The sequence below is a fragment of the Calonectris borealis genome, chromosome 9 (assembly GCF_964195595.1).
Source record: "Calonectris borealis chromosome 9, bCalBor7.hap1.2, whole genome shotgun sequence".
Classification (NCBI taxonomy): Eukaryota; Metazoa; Chordata; class Aves; order Procellariiformes; family Procellariidae; genus Calonectris; species Calonectris borealis.
The window spans coordinates 30,338,340-30,361,103 of NC_134320.1; the positions used below are offsets into that span (position 1 = coordinate 30,338,340).

Genomic DNA, 22,764 nt, shown 5'->3' on the forward strand with positions numbered 1-22,764 from the left:
TATGAAAATAATGACAAGACAGACAAAGTTATGCTGAAAGAAGCCTGATGAAATCCAGACAACGAAGGGCAAAATTTGGTGACTACTATGCCCGAGAGCTTTGCTCTGCTGGATCCTAAACAACTCCTGCAGTGGAATCATTTTGCTGTTAATTATGTAGTACAGACCTATGCAAATTAAGCATTTCTTGACAGATGGAACCAGCAGTATTAGTACTTGACTGATGCTGGTCAAAAATGAAAGCAATAAAAGCAGGTATTGTTGTGCCATCCAGTTGGTGTTTTAATAGCCCAGCTCCACATATGTTAGACCTGTGTCAAACAAGAGGGAAGGATGTATGGGACAGGCAGGCAACGCAAAATATTTGGGCTTTACAGCTACCAGAACAAAGGAAGCTGCTTCTCTGTAACAAGTCTAAATCGCTTTGGCTTTTTTTAAGGTAGATTCTACTGAAACCAGCATAATCCCTACTAGTAAATTAGATCATTGATTTTGGCTGTGGTAGGAATGCCACATAGATAAATTAAACTATTTTTTCTTTCTCTCTTTTTTTTTAAATATTTTTTTTTTGCAATGTAGATGATCTCTTCTGACTGACTTCCACAAGTTTAAGTAACATTACAGCTTCAGTGAAAATGGATTTGATAGAATCAATGTCAGCTAATTTGGCCTTTAGATGGTTAGGGGATCATGGAATCATTGTTTTATTTGTGGTAGATTCTCAAAAAAACAAACTGCATTCATAAGAAGGTCATAAACATTGTGACAGTTTATTATGACTGAATTCCAGCTGAAGGAACAGAAGGATGTTTTCTGCCCAAAAGAAAGACAAACGTCAGTACATACATGCACAAGTACCCGAGACACCAAAAAACCTAGAAGTAAGAGTTTTCAGTGGGACTTGTGACCTAGTGATACTTCAAATACTTGTTTCCTGACTGAGTATAACAGGAGAAGAAAGAAAACAAAAAACAGCAAGCAAGCGGTAGTCCGTATCTTCCACTCCCCTTGAGAACCTTCCATTTCTCTATGGCCTTTTCTTGTGAATTGCTAAATGAAAACATTTTCAGTTTTACACTTGCATGGGTATGTAATTAAGATAACAGAGCAGCTGACTGGTTTTGCCAGCTGGAATTCAAGGGAATGTCTATGTTGCAAAATGAAGTGAGTAGAGCCCAATTTCACCTGGAAGAGTAAGGCACTTTTACGCATACAATTAGACACATGCCTGAGCTTAAACTCCTCCCTAGGTCAGTGATCCAACTAACTTAGAATTAAGACTGACTCCCTGTTTTACTTTTAGTGAACACTGTATGTCTAATTGTACTGTACAGTCTGTATTTTCTAGCTGCTTTGGCTACAAGTTCACCCTCATTGAGAAGATGAGTGATCCTGCCAAACAGCTGAATAGCTATGTTTTTACCAGTCCAACCACCATCCAGTTCTACCTGGCAGGAATTCTGGTTTGCTGACCTTTGTCAGAGTGTAATAGTAGCTTCAAAACAGATGCTTCGCCTCAGACAATAGCTGTCATTCAATAGTTGTCATAAGGTTTCAACTGACAAATAAGGTGATTTGTGTGAGGTGAGTCCCACAGTACCTTACATGTAGTTCTATGTTTGTTTCATTTACTTTTTTTATTCCAGCACGTTCTTTGTATTTGAGTGCGTAGTAGACTTTCATTGCTTTAGATCAGCAGCTTCCTCTGGCTGCAGTGAAGAAGATGCGGCAGGAAAAATGCTGCAGTTCCATCCTCTGGTAGAAGACTGAGGAAATCCTTTAGTTCCAGTTCCATTGCAACAACTGATAAAGTTTCTGCTTAGAGCAGGGGAGAAAATCTTGTTTAGGTATTTTGGGTTTAGAACAAAGGAAAAAAAAACATTAACAATGTAATTACTAATTGAAGTCATCAAATTATCTAAATATTGCAACTGGAATGAAATTTGAGACACACCCATTTGGGAGCAAATACAACTATAGGAAATCTCAAAAGTAAACTGAAATTATGTCTTAGATTAAAACCGTACCTCTATCTTGACTCATCAGATCTACATGTGGCACTAATGCTTATGGAAGTCTGATTTCGTACTTCACGTTTTGTATCAAATGCAAAGGAAGCCCTAGAAATCTATACTAGTACCCTAACTCAGACTATCTGTAAAATGGGATGTTCTGCAAGCAGCTTCTCAGACCAAGCCATTTTACTTTATGTTCTTTTTCAAAAGAAAAACCCCTAGCACTAGAATTTTATGATAAAGCATGGCAACCTGTGCTGCACAATGCAGCTCCATGATGCTGTTTTTCTGCCCTCAGGCATTACGCTGGCATTTTTTTTTAAAAAATATGTGCTTTATTCAATCTTCTTATTCTGTCAAAACAAATACACTGGCCACTCAGGTATACTCAATATTATTGACTTCCTATAAATATGTAACAATAGGACTACATCAACTACCAGGGTTGGTTTCTCCCCTTCTAATAGTAACACACTGTGGTTTTTTCAGTGTATGACCTAATCGTCAATACACACTTAAACACCCACTGGGTTATCAATAGTAGCCTGTTAGCTGCCATTGCTGAGAACCATATCGTCACTTAGCCTAGGAAAAAAACCAATTACTATCTATTAGTTTTATTTAGTAAGTTTTTTTCATGGTGTCTATTCTTGACCTATATAAAAACAGTGATTCCCACAATTTCACTGTTTTCAATATGAATGCCATTATTTTTATACGTTGCAGAATCCTGTGCTAATGACTAGAAAGCCTGCTGAGCTGTATTAGCTTTAACCATACAAAAAGGTCCCCTTTTCTTCCAAAGTACGACATCAGTAGTCCTTACCCTGAACAGTATTTAGAATGTCAGATGACGTACAAAGGCTTCTGAAGCTGAGTCGCAATCAATTGATTTACCTTTCAGTGATGAAATAAGAACAGGGCAGTCATTTCCAGTGAGTCTGGTTCTCTTGCAAAGTTCAGGAAGCAGCTTGTTCCACCACACAGCCTAATCCACAAAAAACCACAGCAAAAGTGTAATTAACAAGGACTGCAATTAAGAGTATGAAAGACCTGCTAAAAATACACTCAACTAAGCTCGAATGTGTACAAATACAGGTAGGATACGATGAAATCAATAATTAACTTATACAATGCTTTGAAATGCAGTGTTTTTGCACGTTGTATTTTCAATTTTCAGTGCAATCTTTTCAGACTCGAAAATGTTTACACAGTGCCCCCTAGTGCCTCTATAGATAAAAGTTTGTAAGAGAAAAATGTCACATAATTAGCAAGACTGATGCAGTTAGAAAATTAAGGTTTTTCCCTCCAAGCAGCACAATGCAAAGTGGTGAATAGCATTACTGCAAGAACACTGCTCTGTCTCCTGACCTAATCTACTTCCAACAGCTGTAGTAGTGGATTACGTTTTCTGTATAATTTTGGTGATAAGAATGGAGAGAGGAAAGGGATTTCTTTCCTTCTTTTTTAAATGTGGCAACACTTTTCTTCCACCTGTGTTCGGATTCAGTACTGCAACCTCACATTCAACTCTATAACTAATGTGGAAATAATCAAAGAAACTATTTTCAGATCTGAATAAAAAGCACAAATCTGGTTTTGAACAGAGTTCTAGCACATTCATCTGGTAGAGGATCACCTTTGCTGACTCTGGCCAGCAAAACTGTGTACAATTAATTGAGTAGCTGTGATGGGCAATGGAAGTAAACTCCTGTACTCCTGGAACACTGGAATAAAATCAGTTCCAAAATTAAAACTGTTTAGAGGCCTAAGGGGAAAATGGGACAAAGAACAATCTTTCCACTAGTGCACCAGTACCCTTCTGATGTTATAAGGTCAGAAGATGTCACTGGAATACAGGAAAAACATATCTAAGTGTGATTTTATTTGAAGGACCATGATCTCTTATCAGTTAGCTTATCACTAAAATTTCATGTTATACAACACTGTCAAACAATTTAGAACACTGATCAGTGAGAAACTAGCTAGTTTTTCATTTATAGTGGAAAAAGAACATATTACTCTCCCTTCTCTGAGGCACTCTGCCATCTGAAAAGACTATGCTTTCAATTTACTAGAATGAATACAAGAAGTCACAGAAGAAACTGGGAAAAAAAAATTCCATTAAAATTAGTGGGGACTGAGTTACGGAATTTAAATGGCAAGCAAAAGGTTCAAAGCAAGCTAAGCAATTTACTTTGTCTGAAAGCTGGGCTATTTGATCCATGCAGAGTCCATCTGTACACAATAGCATTTTAGTTAGAAGAAAAAAAAAAACAAAAAATACTGAACAACTTTAATGAAAGTAGCTCACCCGATTGTCATCTTTCAGCTCGTGCTGAGCGTACAATACAGCTGCATCAGGACACCTTTTGAGAAGCTGGTCAATGGCTTCCTCATACTTGCCTAGACGGGTATTGCAGAGAACACGGATGGTGAGGCCGACATTGCCAGCCTCTGTCAGAGGCTCCAAGACAGGGAGAGCTGAAGCTATATTGATTGACTGACTACATAAAAGAGACTGAAGACAAGAAGAAAAAGTGTCATTTGGATTTAAGACAAACTTTGCAAAAACATGCTAACCATAACCTTAGAACAGAAGTCCTTACTTATCGGAATAATTTTGAAATAATACTTCCTTTAATAAATGTTACTGAAAACTGAGAAAGCAAGTTTAGAGTGGACTGCAAATGTAAATATCATTATTAACAACATATCTCTTCAGTGTTTTTCTTCCATCATTTCAATGGGCCTTTTAGTTCAACTTCGATAACCTGGAGGGGAAGGAGGAGGAGAGTCCGCTAGAGAAAGTTTTTCATACATACATGAACATTTGCAGAATGGATCTAAGCTGTTAACAGTATGATTTAAGGGTTTCATACCTGTAGTTTTGAGATATCTTCACAGTAATCTTTATCAGATGGAGATCCCGCTGACATTATGGAAGTTACCCATGGGAAAATCAACCCAAAATGATTACAGGAGTTTATCTATACAAGAAAGAATCAAGGTGCAATATAAGAAGTATTTCTGTTTATGACACTTCCATGTGAAACCCACCACAAGTGAAGAAAACTTTACTCTCAAATAGCATAATTTAGAACAGCAGCTACTCTTTCTTCTGGTTCATACAATTTAGTAATAAATAAACTGGAAATTTCTATTTAATTCTGTATTTCAGATTTCCCATTCAGAATCCTTTAAAATTCATCATTCACACATTTTTCTCATTTAATCAGCTTTGTAAAACTACGAACACTCCACCTGACAACTCCCATTGTTTCATTTTAGCCCTTTTTTCTGTCCAGAGCTGAGATTCCTGCTGGAAGTATATTTGCAAATGTCCTCGAAGAGCAGGACTCCCCCAAGCCAGCAATACCTACTTGGTAACTGCACACTACTTTATTTTGTTTCAGACTTGCTTCTTTTAAGAGATAAGCTGTCCAGAATTAAAATACTAAGGATAGTATTTGGATAGATTTTGGCGGGACAATGCAGTCATAAAACTTCTCTGAGTGATATACTTACCAGATCCTCTGTTGTTTTCAATGGCTTAGTCTCAGGAAGTTGCTTCTTTGATATTCTCCAAACATACTGAGAAGTAACCCTCAATAAAAGCTCCTGAACTATTTCTTCCTGAGAGCACACTACAAGAAGAGCTTCCCAGAAATCCATCAAGAGCTGAGGAATAGTGTTTTCACTATTACTACACAACACCTAGGACAAAAACGTTAGAAGACAGCAAGTTAGCACAAACTAGGGTAATTATTAGTAACAGAAGTTAGAAGAGACAGGAAGAACAGTTTTTCTCTTTTACTAGAAGCAGAATTTTGGTTCCTTTTTTTTTTTGATGTGTTTCTACTGGATGTGATTCTTCATAACACAGTGCTAGGCAAAGTAAAAAGCTCATGGAATGATTTTAAGGAAATAAATTCTAAATGATAGATTTGATTTCTTCTTCAAGATTTACTCCACTGCCAGAAACGTCAGCACACTGTCTCAAGTATTTACAGACTGCTAATTTGGAGGATTTTATATATGCAAATAGCCAAGCAGGTGTCTTCAGAAGAAGACTCTAAAGGCCGTGATAAGAGATGCTGTGTAGCTCAGTTGGGTATAATGGTAGGACCCACAGGGAGATGCTTTAAGATCTGGTGTGTCAGTGAAAAGGACTTTTACTTGGTTTCCAACTGGTTTTAAATACCACCACTTGTTCTCATTTGAGTTTCATGACTTGGTATTTCTGATACAGGTCTTTCACAGTAACAGATAGAGGACTGCAACATACCTACATTGAAGAATACACGGTTTTAATCCAAACAATGTTATTCATTGTAGAGAAAAGAAAAAATGTTTGTCTATTCCCAATCTAAATAAAGAAAACTTCACTGACACCAGAAAAACTATTCTATTTATCTTTCTTCTCATAAACTGCAGAGACCGACCCTTCTTCAGAAATTTATACAGAACATCAGAACATTATATACCTTCATATTTAAGTCTGATTCTTTAGAAGTATGTTTCAATCCTAATGATTTCTTCAAAAGGAGCTTATGGAAGTGATGTATCTAAATTCTGTTAAATTTCAGTAGCCTTAGGAAGCCCAATTACTAGGAAGCCATTGAAAGATCTCTGAGATCAGGGTATTCTCCATTCAAATTACAGGGTCAAAACAAAGAACATAATGGATTTTTTTTTTGCTTGATTTAACCAGTATTTCTTTCCAGAAGGTCCAGTTTCTGACTCTGTAGTCATCTATCATGACTGGAATATATCCAACCCTTATCTCCCTCTTTCTGAAGAAATGCTGAAATGTGAGTGAAGGAGGAACCGAGGCTGCTTTGCTTACCCGTAACAATACTACTATGAGAAAAATACAAGCAAAAAATTATCACAGGCCAACCTTGAAAAAGGTATCTGCTTCTTCCAGTTCAATTTTACTGTTCTCATGTAAAGCCACAGTGGCAGCCACCAGTAAACCAGGTTGCATCTCCTTCAGGTGAACAGCAAACTCAGTTGGAATAGCAATTCCTTCCTTACGCTGTCTCAAGAGTTTTGGTTGCCCAATGAAGCCACAAGCCAGTATTGTCTACAAATATAGTCAGATATAAATCAGGAAAAGAATTCAATCCATGGATGATTCAACTCGGCAAACTCAGTATTTCCTCAGGCAGTGAAGTTTAGACAGATAAAATGAAGGAAAGTCAGGGGAAGGAAATAAATCCTTTCTATAATTTATAGAATAGCTCTCCAGAGACTGAGCTCCAAACCGTGTGCCACAGCAGTGACTCCTGAGCAATAAGCCATTTGCCTGAACATTCAAAGTAACATTCTGTTGAAATCTGGAGTTACTGTGCACATAAGAAAGATAGATCTCACCATGAAATCCAAGACATTCAATACACACCGTATATTGAAAAATCACTGGCTGAAATTTCAATAGACTACTTTGCTAAATTTCAGTAGACTACTTTGCTGAAATACGATTTTTATTTTGAAAATACCCCTGAAACAATGATCAAAATGTGCTGCACTATGTGCAACAGTAAGTTGTTTCTGGATATCTGAGTGCTTTTGAAGGTAAGCATGACAAGATACTATTTCTGCTTTAAAGACAGTGGGGAAATGATGCCTAAGCAGATTAAATTAATTACACAGGAAATATAAGGCAGACCTAGGAGGAAAATTCATATTTCACCACACTATGCATACACACACTCTTTCCTTTCTTTATCTTTCTGAAAGTGTTCTTTTTTCTATTTTGCAACAAAATGCTTTTTAAAGGTGAGGTGCAATAGAACATTTTTAATAGGTCAGATTAAAAAGAAAAAAAAAAACAACACCACCAAAAAACCCAACACACAAACCCAGCCACCTTTTTCTCTAAATAACATCCCTGCAGTGGAATGTGTATCTTTGCTCACAACATGGCAATTTCACTCGATCGTGCTGCAAATGGTTAGAAAGCAGGTGGTGCTGAATATCATTGCTGAAACAGCTCTTCACAGTTCCCACCTTGCAAATCAAAAACTGCTATCTTTGAAAGCTCTACCGAAGCACAATATCTAACTTTGGAAGAGCTATCAGTTTATTTTAAAAGTTTTTTGACCTCCAATATCTCACTCTCAGAAGGAGTCTGTATTTCAAGCTCTGTCACCTTTGAGTATGCAACAGTCCTGATCAATCAACCTTAACAAGAAGTAATGTACTGTCTAAAACCACATGTGAACATCTATGGCAGAGACTGCTTCGCTAACATTTTTCCCCCATTGATGTGGAATTCTTACTTTGATAGCACTGAAGTAGGTTCTGATCTGACCTTAGTAAGGGTTAAGTGCTTTGATTCCACGTAAGAAAGATGGGAAATTGTATACAGAAACTTTAGTTTGTGTGCACTATAGACATGCTGCTTCAAGAGCAATTTTATAAGGGCTGTTTGCATACAGATGGTGTTTTCATGGGCATATCACATATTAATTACAGGTGGAGGGGTGTAAAAATGCTATACAACCCTGCCATACTGCTGAAGAGCACTGGCTCTGCAGAGCTTGTTACACCCCAGTAAACAGCATTTAATTTGTCAAGAATTAACAGCTTCAAAACTTTTGCTCATTTGGAAAGGCTCTGCCAAGATAAGACTACCCTACCTGCAGCGTAAACAGTACAGTCCCACTGTATGCCAGCCCTTGATTCTACTGTTACTGCAGACATTCAGTGGAGCCTATACAGCATATCAGGAGGAAAAGGAGTGACTTAAAGTTTCTTTTACTGTAAAATACAACTACAAGCCAAACCTACTGACTTGGGCTTTGCAAAGCGTGAACAGCTCATGCTTTCAGCTTACTTTACCTCCTTATAGGAGTCCATCTCATGTTCATACATCATCAGGTCTTCCATTTTCAGAGCCATGAAAGCCTTAGTAAGTGTCAGGACCACTGATGGCATCATCTTTTCTACTTTCTGAAGATACTTCACAGCTGTCAAAGGACATACGTTTGTCATGGAGGGGCTGCAGAGGATATGAGGCAGCTGCACAGGGTCAGCAAGATAGAGTATTTGGAGAACTTTATTTGCTGATTCCTATTAAAATAAAAGCCATTTGACAGTTTAGACCTTTCCAGATATACAGTCTTCTATGGCACATGAAAGTATTGCGTTTTTTGGTTTTTTTTTTCTTTTATTAAACAGACAAGTACAGCTTAGCTATCAAATCACAGTCCCTTTCCTGCCTCTTTCCTCCTTACTGGTAAAAGTAAAGGATCTCTAACCAGCAGTGATTCAACCCATATTCTGGCGTGCTAGGAGAACACCCACCACCACAGTGCATTCGTTTTACCAACCTGTACAATTTGGCAATGTTCAAAGAAACTGTTTTGTTACAGAAATGGGAGATGGAAGAAATTTGAGGCAGAGCTGTCCTAAAACGGAAGTGTCTCTGCGTGCAAGTGGGAACCAGATCATTAGCAACATGCATCATGATAGCCAAACCCATAATATGTTGCTTGAAAGCAGCCCAAAGTATCACAGGTGCTGCTTGCTATTTTGTCAACAAAAATGGGAAAATAAAAACCATGTGAAAAAGAACAACCGTAAAACTAAATAAGCAGCTCAGCATTTTCAAAGGGAATTTAATTAAAATTTGATACACAGTTCTTAAAATCATAACTAAATCAATAAATTAAGGAAAAAAACCACTTATTTCTACCTTACTTAATTCTTCATTTAAGTCTTCATTAAGAGAGTGAGTTAAGTAAAATATAAATCCTCTCTCATATGTCTGTATTTCATCACCTTCTGAAACTAGTCTCTTTAAAACTTCAGTCATGGATAAACCTGACATTCTGTAGTATGGCAAAGCAAGGTGGTAATCCTTTGTGTCAAACCTGAAGGCAACAGAGAGGAAGGGAAAAAAGAACAAAACAACTAAGGGCAACACTTTTGCCAACACTGTTTGTAAGAACTAAAATAATACATCAAACAAAGTTGCAGACACACCAGCATCTGCAAATACATAGCTCATTTTTAACATAATGTTGTATTCTGTGTTCAATGACAATAAAGACAACCAGATACTGAAGAGATGACTAGATTAAGCTGTTTTCGTAGAACGTAAAGATTTATATTAGATATGCAATACTAACGTAAAACAGCAAAGAATGATGGATTTTCGTTTTAAGGTTACATTATTGGAAACAAAAGCTCACCTGTATCACTTTGACATTGAAAACATACCTGCTGTAGCAGTCTCCTAAGGCGGCACAACTTTCTCTGAATGCTCTTAGAAGTTCTTCTTTCTCATCTGATTTAAGGAAACTAGGGTCCATTATAGCTGCCCTGACCAGTAAGTGAGCCTCACTTAGAAGATGGATGCAACTCTCAGTTTTTACATTTTCGTAAGTTCTACTATAATCTACCTAGAACAGACACAGGATATACTTAGGCTGCTGGCAAAAATGAATAATATACAGGAACAATTCTAATGACAGCAGCAGCCATTTGAAATAGGATTATGGGGTATTCATGAGAAATACATTACGTTACATTCAGCAATGACATCCATCAGAGATTAATTAACAGTACTTATTTTTAATCATCAGAGATTAATTAACAGTACTTATTTTTAATTATTTTAAACAACAAAAGCAGGAGTTGGGCAATACCATTTCTCTGTAAAGCTGAATGGTTGAAACAGTGTTTATAATATATAAATTCCAACCAGGCTCTGACTCAGAATTTGTTCTGGATTTGATGCTGTCAGCCTTTCTGGAACTAGAAAGAAGGAAAAGAGTTGAGTTGTCAGGGTCCAAACAAACACTATGCAGCCAAAAAACCTCCATTCACTTGATAATTTAAATGCATAAATAGGTATGTTTGCAGGCTAGTAAATGTTTGAAAGTTGAGTTGTGAATTTAAGTCATAATGGCTAATAACAAAACGGGGATAGGCATGTTCATACACCAGGAACATCATCAAAACTATCTACTACATCTTCTCCCAGGCTTAACACCAGGTAATATCAGATACTTACATGAAGTTAAGTAATTCAAATTAGCTAAGATGCTTGCTTACTTTCTGTAAGGACTTACTGCACATTTGCCCCTGCAGCTCTATTAAAGAGCCAAGACATGGCGTAAAAAAATATTTGAACGCTTTTACTCTAACACATTCGCTAGGTCTGTAATGCCCTAAGGTTAAAACACTGTAGGAAAACACAGACTCTTTTTGTTCTTTTTTTTTTGGGGTTTGGTTCTGGGCTATTTACATCTATTTTCAAATGATAGTGTTAAGTAGACTTGTATTTGTTCTTTAAAGAAGGCAAAAAGTGCATCTTCCTCAAATGCCAACTATAACCTTTGAAACAACACAGTTGCCAGAAGAAACTGTGCTTTATACACAGAAAACTACAGTATTTTGAATTACTATTCTCCTTGATGGGCTTATCCTCATCTTCTCCTGAATAATGTCTGTTCTAGGCTTTAAGAAATACTGGTTCAAAGAACTCTTCAATCAACTACACCTGTCCCCTTTTGTTAATGAACTTGACTTTAATAAATGTGATTTCTGTATAGCTGTGTTAGAATAGCTGTTTAGCCGTTTTATGAAAAGCCCTCAAAAAAGAATGGGAATAGCAGTCCTCACAGAAATAGATAAAAAGTCACAAATGCCTCTGGCTACATACATGCTACAAGAGTATCTTGGGCCAAAGTACGATCCTTCTTTCGTCATGGATTACTATAGTGATGTTCATAACTTTTATTGGAAAGAACCCTCAGCCAAATTTCCATTTTGTGCTACAACACATTTTGTTAGCCTGTAGCTTCGGTACTCCCACATATTTTTGCTTCTCAAGATAAATATTTTTTCTTCTCAGTAGCAAATACGTTCTTAGTAATATTATTTTAACATTACTTAGGAAAGTTAAGTTTTTTACAATCTTGAGTAACTTATTTTGTTGTTTTTAAGCATTTGTGACCCTACCCTCATTTCTTCTATGTCAGTTAATACAGTAGAATTGAAAAAAATAAATGCTTGATTTCTGTTCTTATGCACTAACTAGGGAATTATTTCCAGTTTTTCCAGAGGAACCTCTCTTCAACTCCAATACCCACAAATTCAACACTGTACACAGAGCTATAAATACCATCTTCCCAAAGGACACAAATCCTTACAGCATCCTTCTTGTAGGCTTTCTTCTTTCAGTAATATCTTCCGTGTCCGCCTTAGTCAAAAGAATTATATGGTTTTTGAAATGACAGATAGCTCTTGGTCCTATAAAAAGCTGCATTCTTAATGTGCAGACATCCAGTGCAACAGGTGGACAAGCCTATAAAGAAAAGTGATTGTTTTATAATTTCAGTTAGTAGGTACTTTGAGTCTTTAAATAAAAAAAAAAAAAAAGAAAAAAATGTAATCTTTGTCCAATGATCTGACACTAAAACTATTCACAGGCTTTCCTAACTTCGAGTGCTTCACTTAAGCAAGAATAAAAATACTCATAAAACTATGACATAAATCATTTAACAATGGGTAAAAAAAAAATTATTTCACTCTTCAAAGCAACTACACAGTTTTAGCTATGTGTCTCAAAATAACTAAGCCTGAGGGAGATGCCTAACATGGAAAACTTAATCCCAAATAGTTTGAATTTGGCCAAGTTGTAAAAGATTGCCTGACATGGTTATAAAAGTCTTGATTTCAGTTGCTTATAGAAAGCAACTATAGGTAGAAGTATTATATTTGCTTGCCTATTGTTACATTACATACCCACTATTACATCCCTGATTTGTTCAATACGCACCTTTCAGGTAAAACTTACCATGTCATCTATACTGGACTAAAAATGGAAAAATTGAACCTCATTTGCCCAGAAATATTCTAAATTTACAGCTTTAAGGAGATAAAATACCACATTTACAAATTAACATATACAGTGAAGCAAGGCAACACAGCATCATATGTGTACCCTGCTTTTTGAAGAAACCTCAAAATTTCTTGTAAAGAAGCAGAGGGCTGCATTAGTGACCACGAGGCTCTAAACTGCCCTGGGCTAGTCAGAACCAGAACCAGCCAGCTCTGAAACTGATGTAAAAAGCCAGCAGGAAAAATAATAACAACAAATAATAACCATCATCATCCTCACACTTCAAACTCCACACTGGGGCAGGAACACCCCTGAGGGAATGTAGCCTGTGGGCAACCCACAGTAGAGCAGGGGCACCCCAGAGGGACTGCAGCCCATGGGCGACCCGTACCAGGGCATGGACACCCCTGATGGAATGTGGCCCGTGGAGGACGCACACCAGGGCAGGGATGCCCCTGAGGGACTGCAGCCCATGGACGACCTGTGCCAGAGTCTGCAGCCTGTGGAGGGCAAGCTGCAGTATGGACATCCATGAGGGACTGCAGACTACCATTACATGCACACCTCTTGAGGCAGGAGGCAGCCCGTTGCCTGACTGGAGGAACTGTGATGGACTGGATGTAACCCACAGTGAAAACACAGAAAACGCAGACTGGAGAAGGGACAGGATAGATTGTGTCACATGTTTCTATCCTTTATCTCAGTACCTCTACAGAGAGCAGAGAATACGTGTTTGGCTCTTGAAAATTCTCTAATACTTCTACTGTCCTATGGTTTCTTTATGTGTGCTGTCTACGTGCTCAGAAGAAATCCTTAAATGCTAACTTGAAATACACTCCAGTCTCTTTCCTGGTATTTTTATTAACATGTATCCCAATCTTTACAATTCAATAGATTTTTACTGATAAGCAATTTAAGGAAGGGGAAAAGTCTAGACCTCCAAGGATCAAAAGCCCTCCTCCTAAAAAAACATGCACTAAATATCTGGTAGCAGACTTGTTCAAGTGTCTACATTCCTCTTAAAAACACTGTTTTTTCAAGGACACCTGAGAGAGAGAAACATCATCAGCCACAATAAGGGAGAACTCTACACCCTTCGTGCAGACTTACATAGGAAAGCATGGAATTTAGTTTAAAATGCAACTGACTTTATAGCTTTTGATATTTTTGAAACTATTCTGCTAGTGGTCTAGAATCTTAAATGGCAATAATAGATTGCTTCATTGAGACATTTGTAGACCATTAAAATACAATATGCCATAGATTGAAGTAAAATACTAATTTTGGATGTTATTTTATTGGTTCAGCCAATAGAAACTAACAGGATTTCAGAAGGAAACATAAGGAAACTAAGTGCCATACTACTACCCCCATTCTTTTAGTGAGATAACGAGAGGTGCACCTTCACGGTCGTATCAATATATGGATCCTCATCACGAGCCGCTGCTGCACTGCACCGCACTGTGAAACACTGCAGGTTCCCACTAGAGGGAAAGAAGAAACCACAACGATAAAGGAAAAAAATGAAGACTTGCAAAAATCAAGTAGCCAAGACTACAGAGAATCAGACCTTTTTCCTTCGCAGAAATGGGCCTTGAAGCCTAAGGAGGAGAGCATGCTGCACTACCTGCAGCCTACCCAGAGAGTTCCAGGAGGCTATGAAGGATTTATCGGGGGAGGGGGGGAAGGCAGCAGCATAGAGAAATGTAGTAATACTATCAGCAAAATCATAAACGTAGTACCTTGTAATGACGTGCAGGAACTGTGGAGTGAGAACTGCCTGCTCTGACTTCTCTGAATATTGGTAAGTAGAAATCAGTTCTACTAACTTCCCAACAGAGTAGAGATATCCAACGTGAGGTAAAGAGAAAAAGCAAAAGAGATTCAGTAGTTCTCTTTTGTTCTCAGTTTCCTCATGGGCTGTCACAGAACTTCCTAGATATAACAATAAGAAAGGCATTTTATATACCTCATAAATCAAAACCTGGCAATTCCTTTGCAAGGCTGATGCCTAAAAGATACTATCAAACCTGCCCAGGTTGCAGACTGATTTTGTTAGTAGCTAGTGAAGAGAAAAAGAACTATATGAAGATGAGTGTACAGGTCGGATCAGTGCACAGGTCACACACACAAAAGAGTGGATGTACCACCGAGTGAAGAAATTCTATAGATGTAACAGCATCTGAGAGTCCTGGCAGATTCATCACAACTAAGCATCCACGGATTGAATGATCAGCCTGATCTTAGACAACTACTTGTGAGCTGGGATGAATGCTCATCCAGAGCCGCAGCTGCAGTGCACCAAAATACAGGTCCTCACTTAAGAGAAAGAAAGGCTGGGCATGGCAGGATTTGTTTATAAGGCCACCTTGGCAGGTAAAGGCTGTGTTCAGATTCTACAGACCCTCTTGTCCAAGACTGTAAATCACAAGACAACATAAGATAGCTGGAGTTAAATGGCAAGTAGCTCATTCTCTTGAGTCAGCTGCAACTTAAATGAGGCTTTGCTACTTAGCACACAGACAACAACCACAAACTGGGTGAGCAGTCAGTAAACCTGATTGATAACATACAGCATTAAATTTTTTCATGGGTCTGTTGGGGCTTGAGCTAGTGTGTATTAGTGAACCCCTAAAATCTGCATTCATCCGTTGCAATTTTAATTAAAGCCTGGCAGAAAGGTTACCTGTATCTTAGTGATTATTAAGGTTTACTACTCTGATTTCCACTGTTGACTAATGAGAGGCAACCCAGTACCTTATAACACTGAGGATAATTTTATTAATGCAATGTAAAGAGTGACTGTTTTGTGATGTAAAATTAATCAGTAGAGAACTGATAAAAGCTGATTTAGTCTTCCTCTTTTGCTGTGGTGAATTGATATTTTAGTTCAAGGTTTATGCAGAACTTGGAGAAACTTGAAGACTTTTTTCTTAGTAGAAGCTCAGTTTAAATCGTTGAAAAGGGAGGAAACACCTTAATTTAAAAACAAATCATACAGAAACAGCGTACAAAACAGAATATACAAAGCAGCTCCTTCCTTTCCCTCGTCTCCTGTGACACAGGCCATAACGCATCCATGCATATCCATATACCTGTCCGGTACACAGGAAGCAGTTGAACAGAGTGCAACTTTGTCTCTTCACAAAACCCAAAAGGTGACTGGTCGGGTGTAAAACGTCTAGAGAAAAAATCCAGAACAACCACATGGGATCTCAATGAGAAATTATGATGAGCTACTTTGCACAAGTAAGCAGCGCTAGCTATAACAGGCACAGCGGATGTTTTCATACTCAACAACAATGTGCACTACTACTACTAATGTAATTAGCATGGCAATGCCAAGCAGCATGTGGCACAGCTACAGACAACTATCTTGAGTTCTTGCAACCAAAAATTCTCTTTGCTTGTCCACAAAACGTGTGTCGAAGTTTGGGATCACTGGAAGACATGTTGCAATTGATTTGAACCTCAATTTAACCTTTTTTTTCCCCCTCTCTTTTTATTCAACTGAGCTATATATAACATGGTTCCATCTCCAATCCTACTTTTCTTTCCTATTACGTGTCATCCTTTTTCCTGCTTTGCTTTGGAATTCACTGCTGGACTGTGACACCAATTCTTCCCCAGTTTTCGATAAAAGTTTAATTGCTTTGATCACTAACAAAATAAAAAGTATAGTTTCTTAGTGCTTAAGATACTTGGCAAACTCCCTTTGCTAGCTGGAGAAAGGGAGGTTTTTTTTTTTAGAGGTACTCAAGTAAGTATCAGTTCAGTACTCAAGTAAGTATCACTTCAGCTGGAGTTGATGAAAGCTGCAGAATAAATAAACAGAAGGCAGTACCTCGATTAAGGTCACACAGACAGAACTGCTGATCAGTCTCCTGTGTAATCTTTTAAAGTAGGCTTCTCTAAACAATACAGAATTTGACACAAGCTGCTTCAGAATAAGGTGTGTAAAACTTGGTTTTGCCGGTTCAGCCGGAAAGTATAAAAATTCTGTGGGTGGTCAGACACTGGAACAGGTTGCCCAGATAGGTTGTGGAGCCTCTGTCTCCAGAGGTTGTGGAGATATTCAAAATCTGACTAGACAGGGTCCTGGAAAACCTGTTCTAGCTGACCCTGCTTGAGAAGGGAGGGAATGGGGTATTGGATTAGATGGTCTCAGGAGGCCCCTTCCAACCTAAATGATTCTGTCATTCTGTGTGCTGAGAAAACACCATCCCTTCTGATACATCACAAGAGAAGCTGCCACGCATGCTCTTCACAGCATACAAAGATGCATGATGAAAGCAGGCATTAAACACCACTAGATCTGCAAAACCACCAAAGTTCTATTCTAGTTTAATTGTTACAACTGTCACATTCCCCAAACAAAATGAAACTTAGGATCTGCAAGGCCAAATGTTGTCCAACTGTGAGATAAGCAGGTTCATGGTACGCTGGGTGAAGAACTAGCAGGACGGCAGAGCTCAAAGGGTTGTAGTGAATGGGGCTACATCTGGCTGGCAACTGGTCACCAGCAGCGTTCCTCAGGGCTCAATCCTAGGGCCAGTGTTGTTCAGTATTTTGATCAATCATCTGGATGCAGGAGTTGAATGCACCATCAGCAAGTTTGCTGACGATACCAAACTGGGAGGTGCTGTTAAGTCTCTTGAGGGACAAGAGGCCTTGCAGAGGGATCTAGATAAACTGGGGCATTGGGCAATCATTAACAGCATGAAATGGAAAAAGTCCAAGTGCCAGATTCTGCACTTAGGACGGAGTAATGCCAGGCACAAGTATAAACCGGGAGAGGAGTGGCTGGAGAGCAGCCCTGCAGAAAGGGACCTGGGGTGCTGGTCGGCAGCAGGCTCAATAGGAGCCAGCAGCGTGCCCTGGCAGCCGAGAGGGCAAACCACACCCTGGGGTGCATCAAATACAGCATGACCAGCCGGTCAAAAGAGCGGATTGTCCTGCTGTATTTAGCATTGGTGTGGCCTCACCTGGAGCTCTGTGTGCAGTGCTGGGCCCCACCACCTGAGAAGGATGTTAAAGTACTTGAATGCAGCCAGAGGAGGGCAAGCAAGCTGGTGACAGGGTTGGAAGGCATGTCCTATGAGGAGCGGCTGAGGACTCTGGGCTTGTCTAGTTCGGAGAGGAGGCTGAGGGGCGACCTCATTGCTCTCTGCAGCTTCCTGAGGAGGGGATGTGGAGAGGGAGGCGCTGAGCTCTTCTCCCTGGGATCCAGGGACAGGACGCCTGGGAGTGGCTCAAAGCTGCTTCTGTCAGGGGAGGTTCAGACTTGACATTAGGAAACTTTTCTTTACCAAGAGGGTGGTCAAACACTGGAACAGGCTTCCTGGAGAGGTGGTCGATGCCCCGTGCCTGTCAGTGTTTAAGAGCATTTGGACAATGCCCTTAATACCATGCTTTAACTTTTGGTCAGCCCTGAAGTGGACAGGCAGTTGGACTAGATGACTGTTGCAGGTCCTTTCCAACTGAAATATTCTACTCTATTCAAAAATGGGCTTTCTTTGGTATCACATTATTTCCTCAGTGCAAAAAAAAAAAACACCCCCCTTATAAAAACCCCAGAAATCAAAATACCAGGATTTTTCTTTCAGTAAGACATGAGCCAGAGCTCATTTTGGTTTCTTGTAGTAAATTAACCCATAAAAGGGAAAATACATTTGTAATACCTGAAAAGCAGATACCGCACTTGGAAGCGTTTTGTGTCTTCTGTAGGTAACTCTGTGGATTCCAGTGTGATGGGTATCTCACATAGCTTACTTTCTTCCCCAAGCAGTTCCACTGGCTTCTGACATATGATGAACTCATCTAATTCAAGCTGCAAAGTATGTGTTGAGGGGCCTTCATCTTTTACACCTTAACAATTAAAATTTATATATTGTTCAAATAATATTAATTGTTCAAGCCATACCATTTAGCAGCAAGAAAATATGACACAATCAATTAAACACTCCAGTTACAGCTACCTAGCTAGCACTGACTTCCTCAAACCATGAGATTTTGAAAACAGCTACGCTAGAAGATGAGAACAATCCTTCATTTAAGCCTCAACAGTCTGAGTACCTAAGAGTCAAGATTTCTGAAAGAACAGGTAAACTGTACATTATAAGGCAAGTCTAAGGCAACCTGTGCTGCAAATGGCTGACCGTCAAAAAACGTTATCATTTGGTCGGAGAGGTTTTAAGAATGAAAAGGCACCTATGATAGAAAGTTGTGTTATGTTAAACTCACTTAAGTTCTGGAAAGCAAATCCTAACAGCACACAGAAAGTAATTTGAACTCTTCTATTTAGTTTTTAGTAATAAAAACAACTAGGGGCAGGATGCCATTATCTGAGTTAAGATCCATCTTCAGCCAGTGAAGTTTATATTTTCCCTATCTGACAAGTCTTATTTACCTTTAAATTTCTTCTAGGTATACTTTCCTTTTCTAAAAGACCATCCTTTTTTGGTTTAAGTTTCTTCAATTATAAATGAAGGATTTTCCTAAGATTTGTTGGTGTTCATCTGATACTTTTGGAAAGGTGGGAATTGATTACATATGGATTGATTTCTTGCAATACACAGGAATGAATAAATCTATTTCTGTGATTTCTAGGATTCTAAGGCAAGCCCCTGAGTAAGACAAAGGACTGAAAAAGGAGAATTTGCTGTTTATGCAGGTTCTGAGCCTACTATCAATTACAGAAGTGCATATGCATCACCACAGAAGCATTCTTAAATGTGTTAAGCCAGTATGCACGGTCCATTTCAAAGTTCATGAGATACTTCTTCCATTTGGCCTCCCACTTGTCCCTTAGAAGAGACAGTTTTTTGGCCAGTGACACTGATAGAATAATTCTTCTGCACACAGCACACTGAACTACTACCGCTTTGATCTGGCCCATGGTGGCACCCCAAAACAGGGACCTAATTCTAAGTTTGTAGAGGATGTACTATCCTGAAAGTGTCTGCAGAATGATGGCATACTTGTATTAAGTGTTCCCTCCAACTGTAGGTGGTACAACTTTTCATGCACTACAATATTCAGCTGACAGTCCTAAGATGATCTGGAAATATTTTCTGAAGGGCAATGACCTTGTTTGTGCCTACTTTAAGAATAACAGGGATCAGTTAGCAGATTCTTGTTAATAAAAAAAATTTAATTTCTGTACTTACCTCCATCTGCAGGCTTTTCAAGTGTACTAACTGTATGTGCACGTTGGTCTGTCCTGTCTGCACTTTGCTGGACCAGTTCCAGTTTTAGGATCAGAACATCCAGCTCTGTTGTTATGGCTATATGTCTGGCACAAAACGCAACTTCAGCAGGAATGAAGTTATCAATGTGTAAAATTAAGGAGCGTTCAAAGTCTAACACAGTCAAATTCTGCTTTATGACCAGATATTTCAAACAGAACATGACTAGTTTATTTTTGCAGCCCACAAGAAGATCTCCATTTACAGGACAACATGAAATGCACAGCGGAGGATCTGAAAGTGGCATTTCCACAATTGACATCTGTTCTTTTAAGGTTTCACTGTACGACTCTTCCATCTTGTGACCAACCATCCGAACACAAACACGAGAACTCCCTGCAGACATGCATCTCCAGTTCATATACGCTCTAAGGAAAGTTGCTTTGCTTTTTTCTTCAATTGTCACCAAATAGTCTCCTTAAAAGAAAGCAGCGGTACTGACATATCATTAAAAAATAGATGACACAGTTTTTGAGCTTTTTACCTGCTGTAGTACATTACAAAGAACATCTTAAATTCTCAACTCTTACATAAAATTCCAAAACCAGTTTTCACCAATTTTTCTCTAATGAGATCCAAAGTGCAAGTTTCTTTGCTGGATGGAACACACTTCACACACCTTTTAAAAAAAGGACTGACAGATCTAGGTCTAGACTAACTCCTAAGTGAATCCACTTTATAAGTTGTGATTGCAGACGAGGTGTTTTCCCACTGCCAGAATATCCGTTAACGAGAAAATGTTTTGTTCTCTAAAGATCAGGGAAAGTCAGACTCAGAGAGAGCTGTGGGATCGGCTGGAGTTGACCACCCACCCCGTGCTCTGAAATAAAAAAAAAAAAAGCAAGGGCAGGAGCACAGACTCCAACCGGGGCGGAGGAAGACGGCAAAAAAAGCGATGTGCTGGCACCGCACTCGCTACTGGCCCTAGCACTTCCAGCCCCTCGCACAGCTCCCAGACCAGTCCGTGTCTCAGCGAGCGCCGGCCCGCGGCAGCCAGCCCGTTCCAACGAGAAGGGCCTGAACCCGCCCTCCTTCGGCGGCGGCGCCGCCGCCAACCCGCGACCTGCCCCGGCGGAGCCCGAGCGCCTCCGCTCGCCTAGCCCCCCACCTCCGCCCCGGCCCGGCGGAGCCCGAGCGCCTCCGCTCGCCTAGCCCCTCCACCTCCGCCCCGGCCCGGCGGAGCCCGAGCGCCTCCGCTCGCCTAGCCCCCCGCCCCGGCCCGGCCCAGTCCGGCGCAGACCAGGCGCCTCCACTCGCCCCCGCCCGGCGGAGCCCGAGCGCCTCCGCTCGCCTAGCCCCCCACCTCCGCCCCGGCCCGGCGGAGCCCGAGCGCCTCCGCTCGCCTAGCCCCTCCACCTCCGCCCCGGCCCGGCGGAGCCCGAGCGCCTCCGCTCGCCTAGCCCCCCGCCCCGGCCCGGCCCAGCCCGGCGCAGACCAGGCGCCTCCACTCGCCCCCGCCCGGCGGAGCCCGAGCGCCTCCGCTCGCCTAAACCCCCCCACTCGGCGGAGCCCGAGCGCCTCCGCTCGCCTAAACCCCCCCACTCGGCGGAGCCCGAAGGCCTCTCCCCGCAGTCGAGCCGGACACTTCCGCGCCGAGCACTCCCGGACCCAGCGGTGAACGACACTGACCTGCCTGGCTGTGCGCCATGCGCAGCACGGGACCCAGGGTGGCGAAGGAGCCCAGGGGGTCGCAGCGGCCCTGGTCGCGCACCGCGAACACCTCTACCCTGCAGCTGGCCGCCGTGCTGGCCACGAACAGCACATCGCGGCCGCAGCAGAAGTGCGCCGGCTCTTGCTTGCAGGGCACTACTCGCTGCGACCCGAACGGGTGCAAGTTGTAAAGCTGCACCATGGTGCCCGAAAGCCTCCGCTACAGCAGCCACCCGGAGGCCGCCTGTCGGCTCAACGACACAGGCCGCCGCAGCGACCTCCACTTCCGCAGCGTGCACCGCCCGCCGCTCGCGGACCGCCGGCAGGGCGGTGCGCGCAGCGGACAGAGCCGCCTTCCGCCTGCGGGCGCGGGTGCGCGGCGTGCCGCCTGGCGAGGCCGGACCGCTCGCCCGGCGGTGGGGCGCGGAGGTGTCCATGTGCACGCCGCGTTGTCTTCACCGCCAAGATGCGTCTCGTCCTGTTGCAGGTCGCTTCGTACGAATTTCTGTGTAGCGTCAGCGTGACTTCATTGCTGTGTTAGCACTTCGGGCGTAATCTTCGGCCGTAGAGTGTGGCGCCGTCCGCGGCTAGCGGCTCCGTGCGTGGGAGGAGTTGCTGGGTGGGAGGCTAAGCTGGAAGCCATCTTTGAAGCGTGTGATGCGGGACTGGGAATGGCGGCTTAGAAATAAAAAGAACTTGCTGCTGAGCGTTGCGGGTCGGGGTGGATTCCCTTGGGCTGGGTGATGCAGGAGACTCGGAGCACGGCTCGGAGTTGGAGCAGCTGCCACAAGCAGCAGTGTGCCTAACGCATCAGGCTGCTGGGATCTGGGCTCTTTCAGTCTCCTGGATGCAAAAATAAAGGCATTTTTGGTTTTAAATACAGCACTTACTTCTTTAGAACTCCATAAATTGTACATACACAGTATGCTCTACAGATATTAGTGATAAGTACTTCTGAAAATAATTCACTTCTGGGTATCTTTAGCATATG

The 22,764-nt window shown here is 41.1% G+C and overlaps 1 protein-coding gene across 5 annotated transcripts; it reads right to left on the reverse strand.

Moving 5' to 3' along the window:
- Positions 1–743: 743 nt before the first annotated feature.
- On the reverse strand, positions 744–22,642 carry HPS3 (HPS3 biogenesis of lysosomal organelles complex 2 subunit 1). 5 transcript variants are annotated; one of them, XR_012674753.1, is made up of 17 exons: positions 21,753–22,642; positions 20,046–20,540; positions 18,558–18,744; positions 15,972–16,057; positions 14,619–14,811; positions 14,279–14,360; positions 12,185–12,339; positions 10,676–10,784; positions 10,248–10,429; positions 9,721–9,898; positions 8,865–9,095; positions 6,919–7,104; positions 5,544–5,732; positions 4,898–5,005; positions 4,330–4,421; positions 2,913–3,003; positions 744–1,815 (listed from the first exon to the last, which is right to left on the reverse strand). XR_012674753.1 is itself a non-coding variant. In XM_075157593.1 (17 exons), the coding sequence occupies exons 1-17, from the start codon at positions 21,973–21,975 to the stop codon at positions 1,688–1,690; spliced, it is 3,030 nt and encodes a 1,009-aa protein (XP_075013694.1). In that variant the 5' UTR covers positions 21,976–22,642; the 3' UTR covers positions 744–1,687. The 5 variants fall into 5 exon arrangements, 4 of the variants coding, with proteins under 4 accessions (XP_075013694.1, XP_075013697.1, XP_075013696.1 ...); XM_075157593.1 differs by having other exon boundaries at positions 4,330–4,536; XM_075157596.1 differs by lacking the exon at positions 21,753–22,642 and adding an exon at positions 20,763–21,227 and having other exon boundaries at positions 4,330–4,536.
- Between the last annotated feature and the right edge of the window lie 122 nt (positions 22,643–22,764).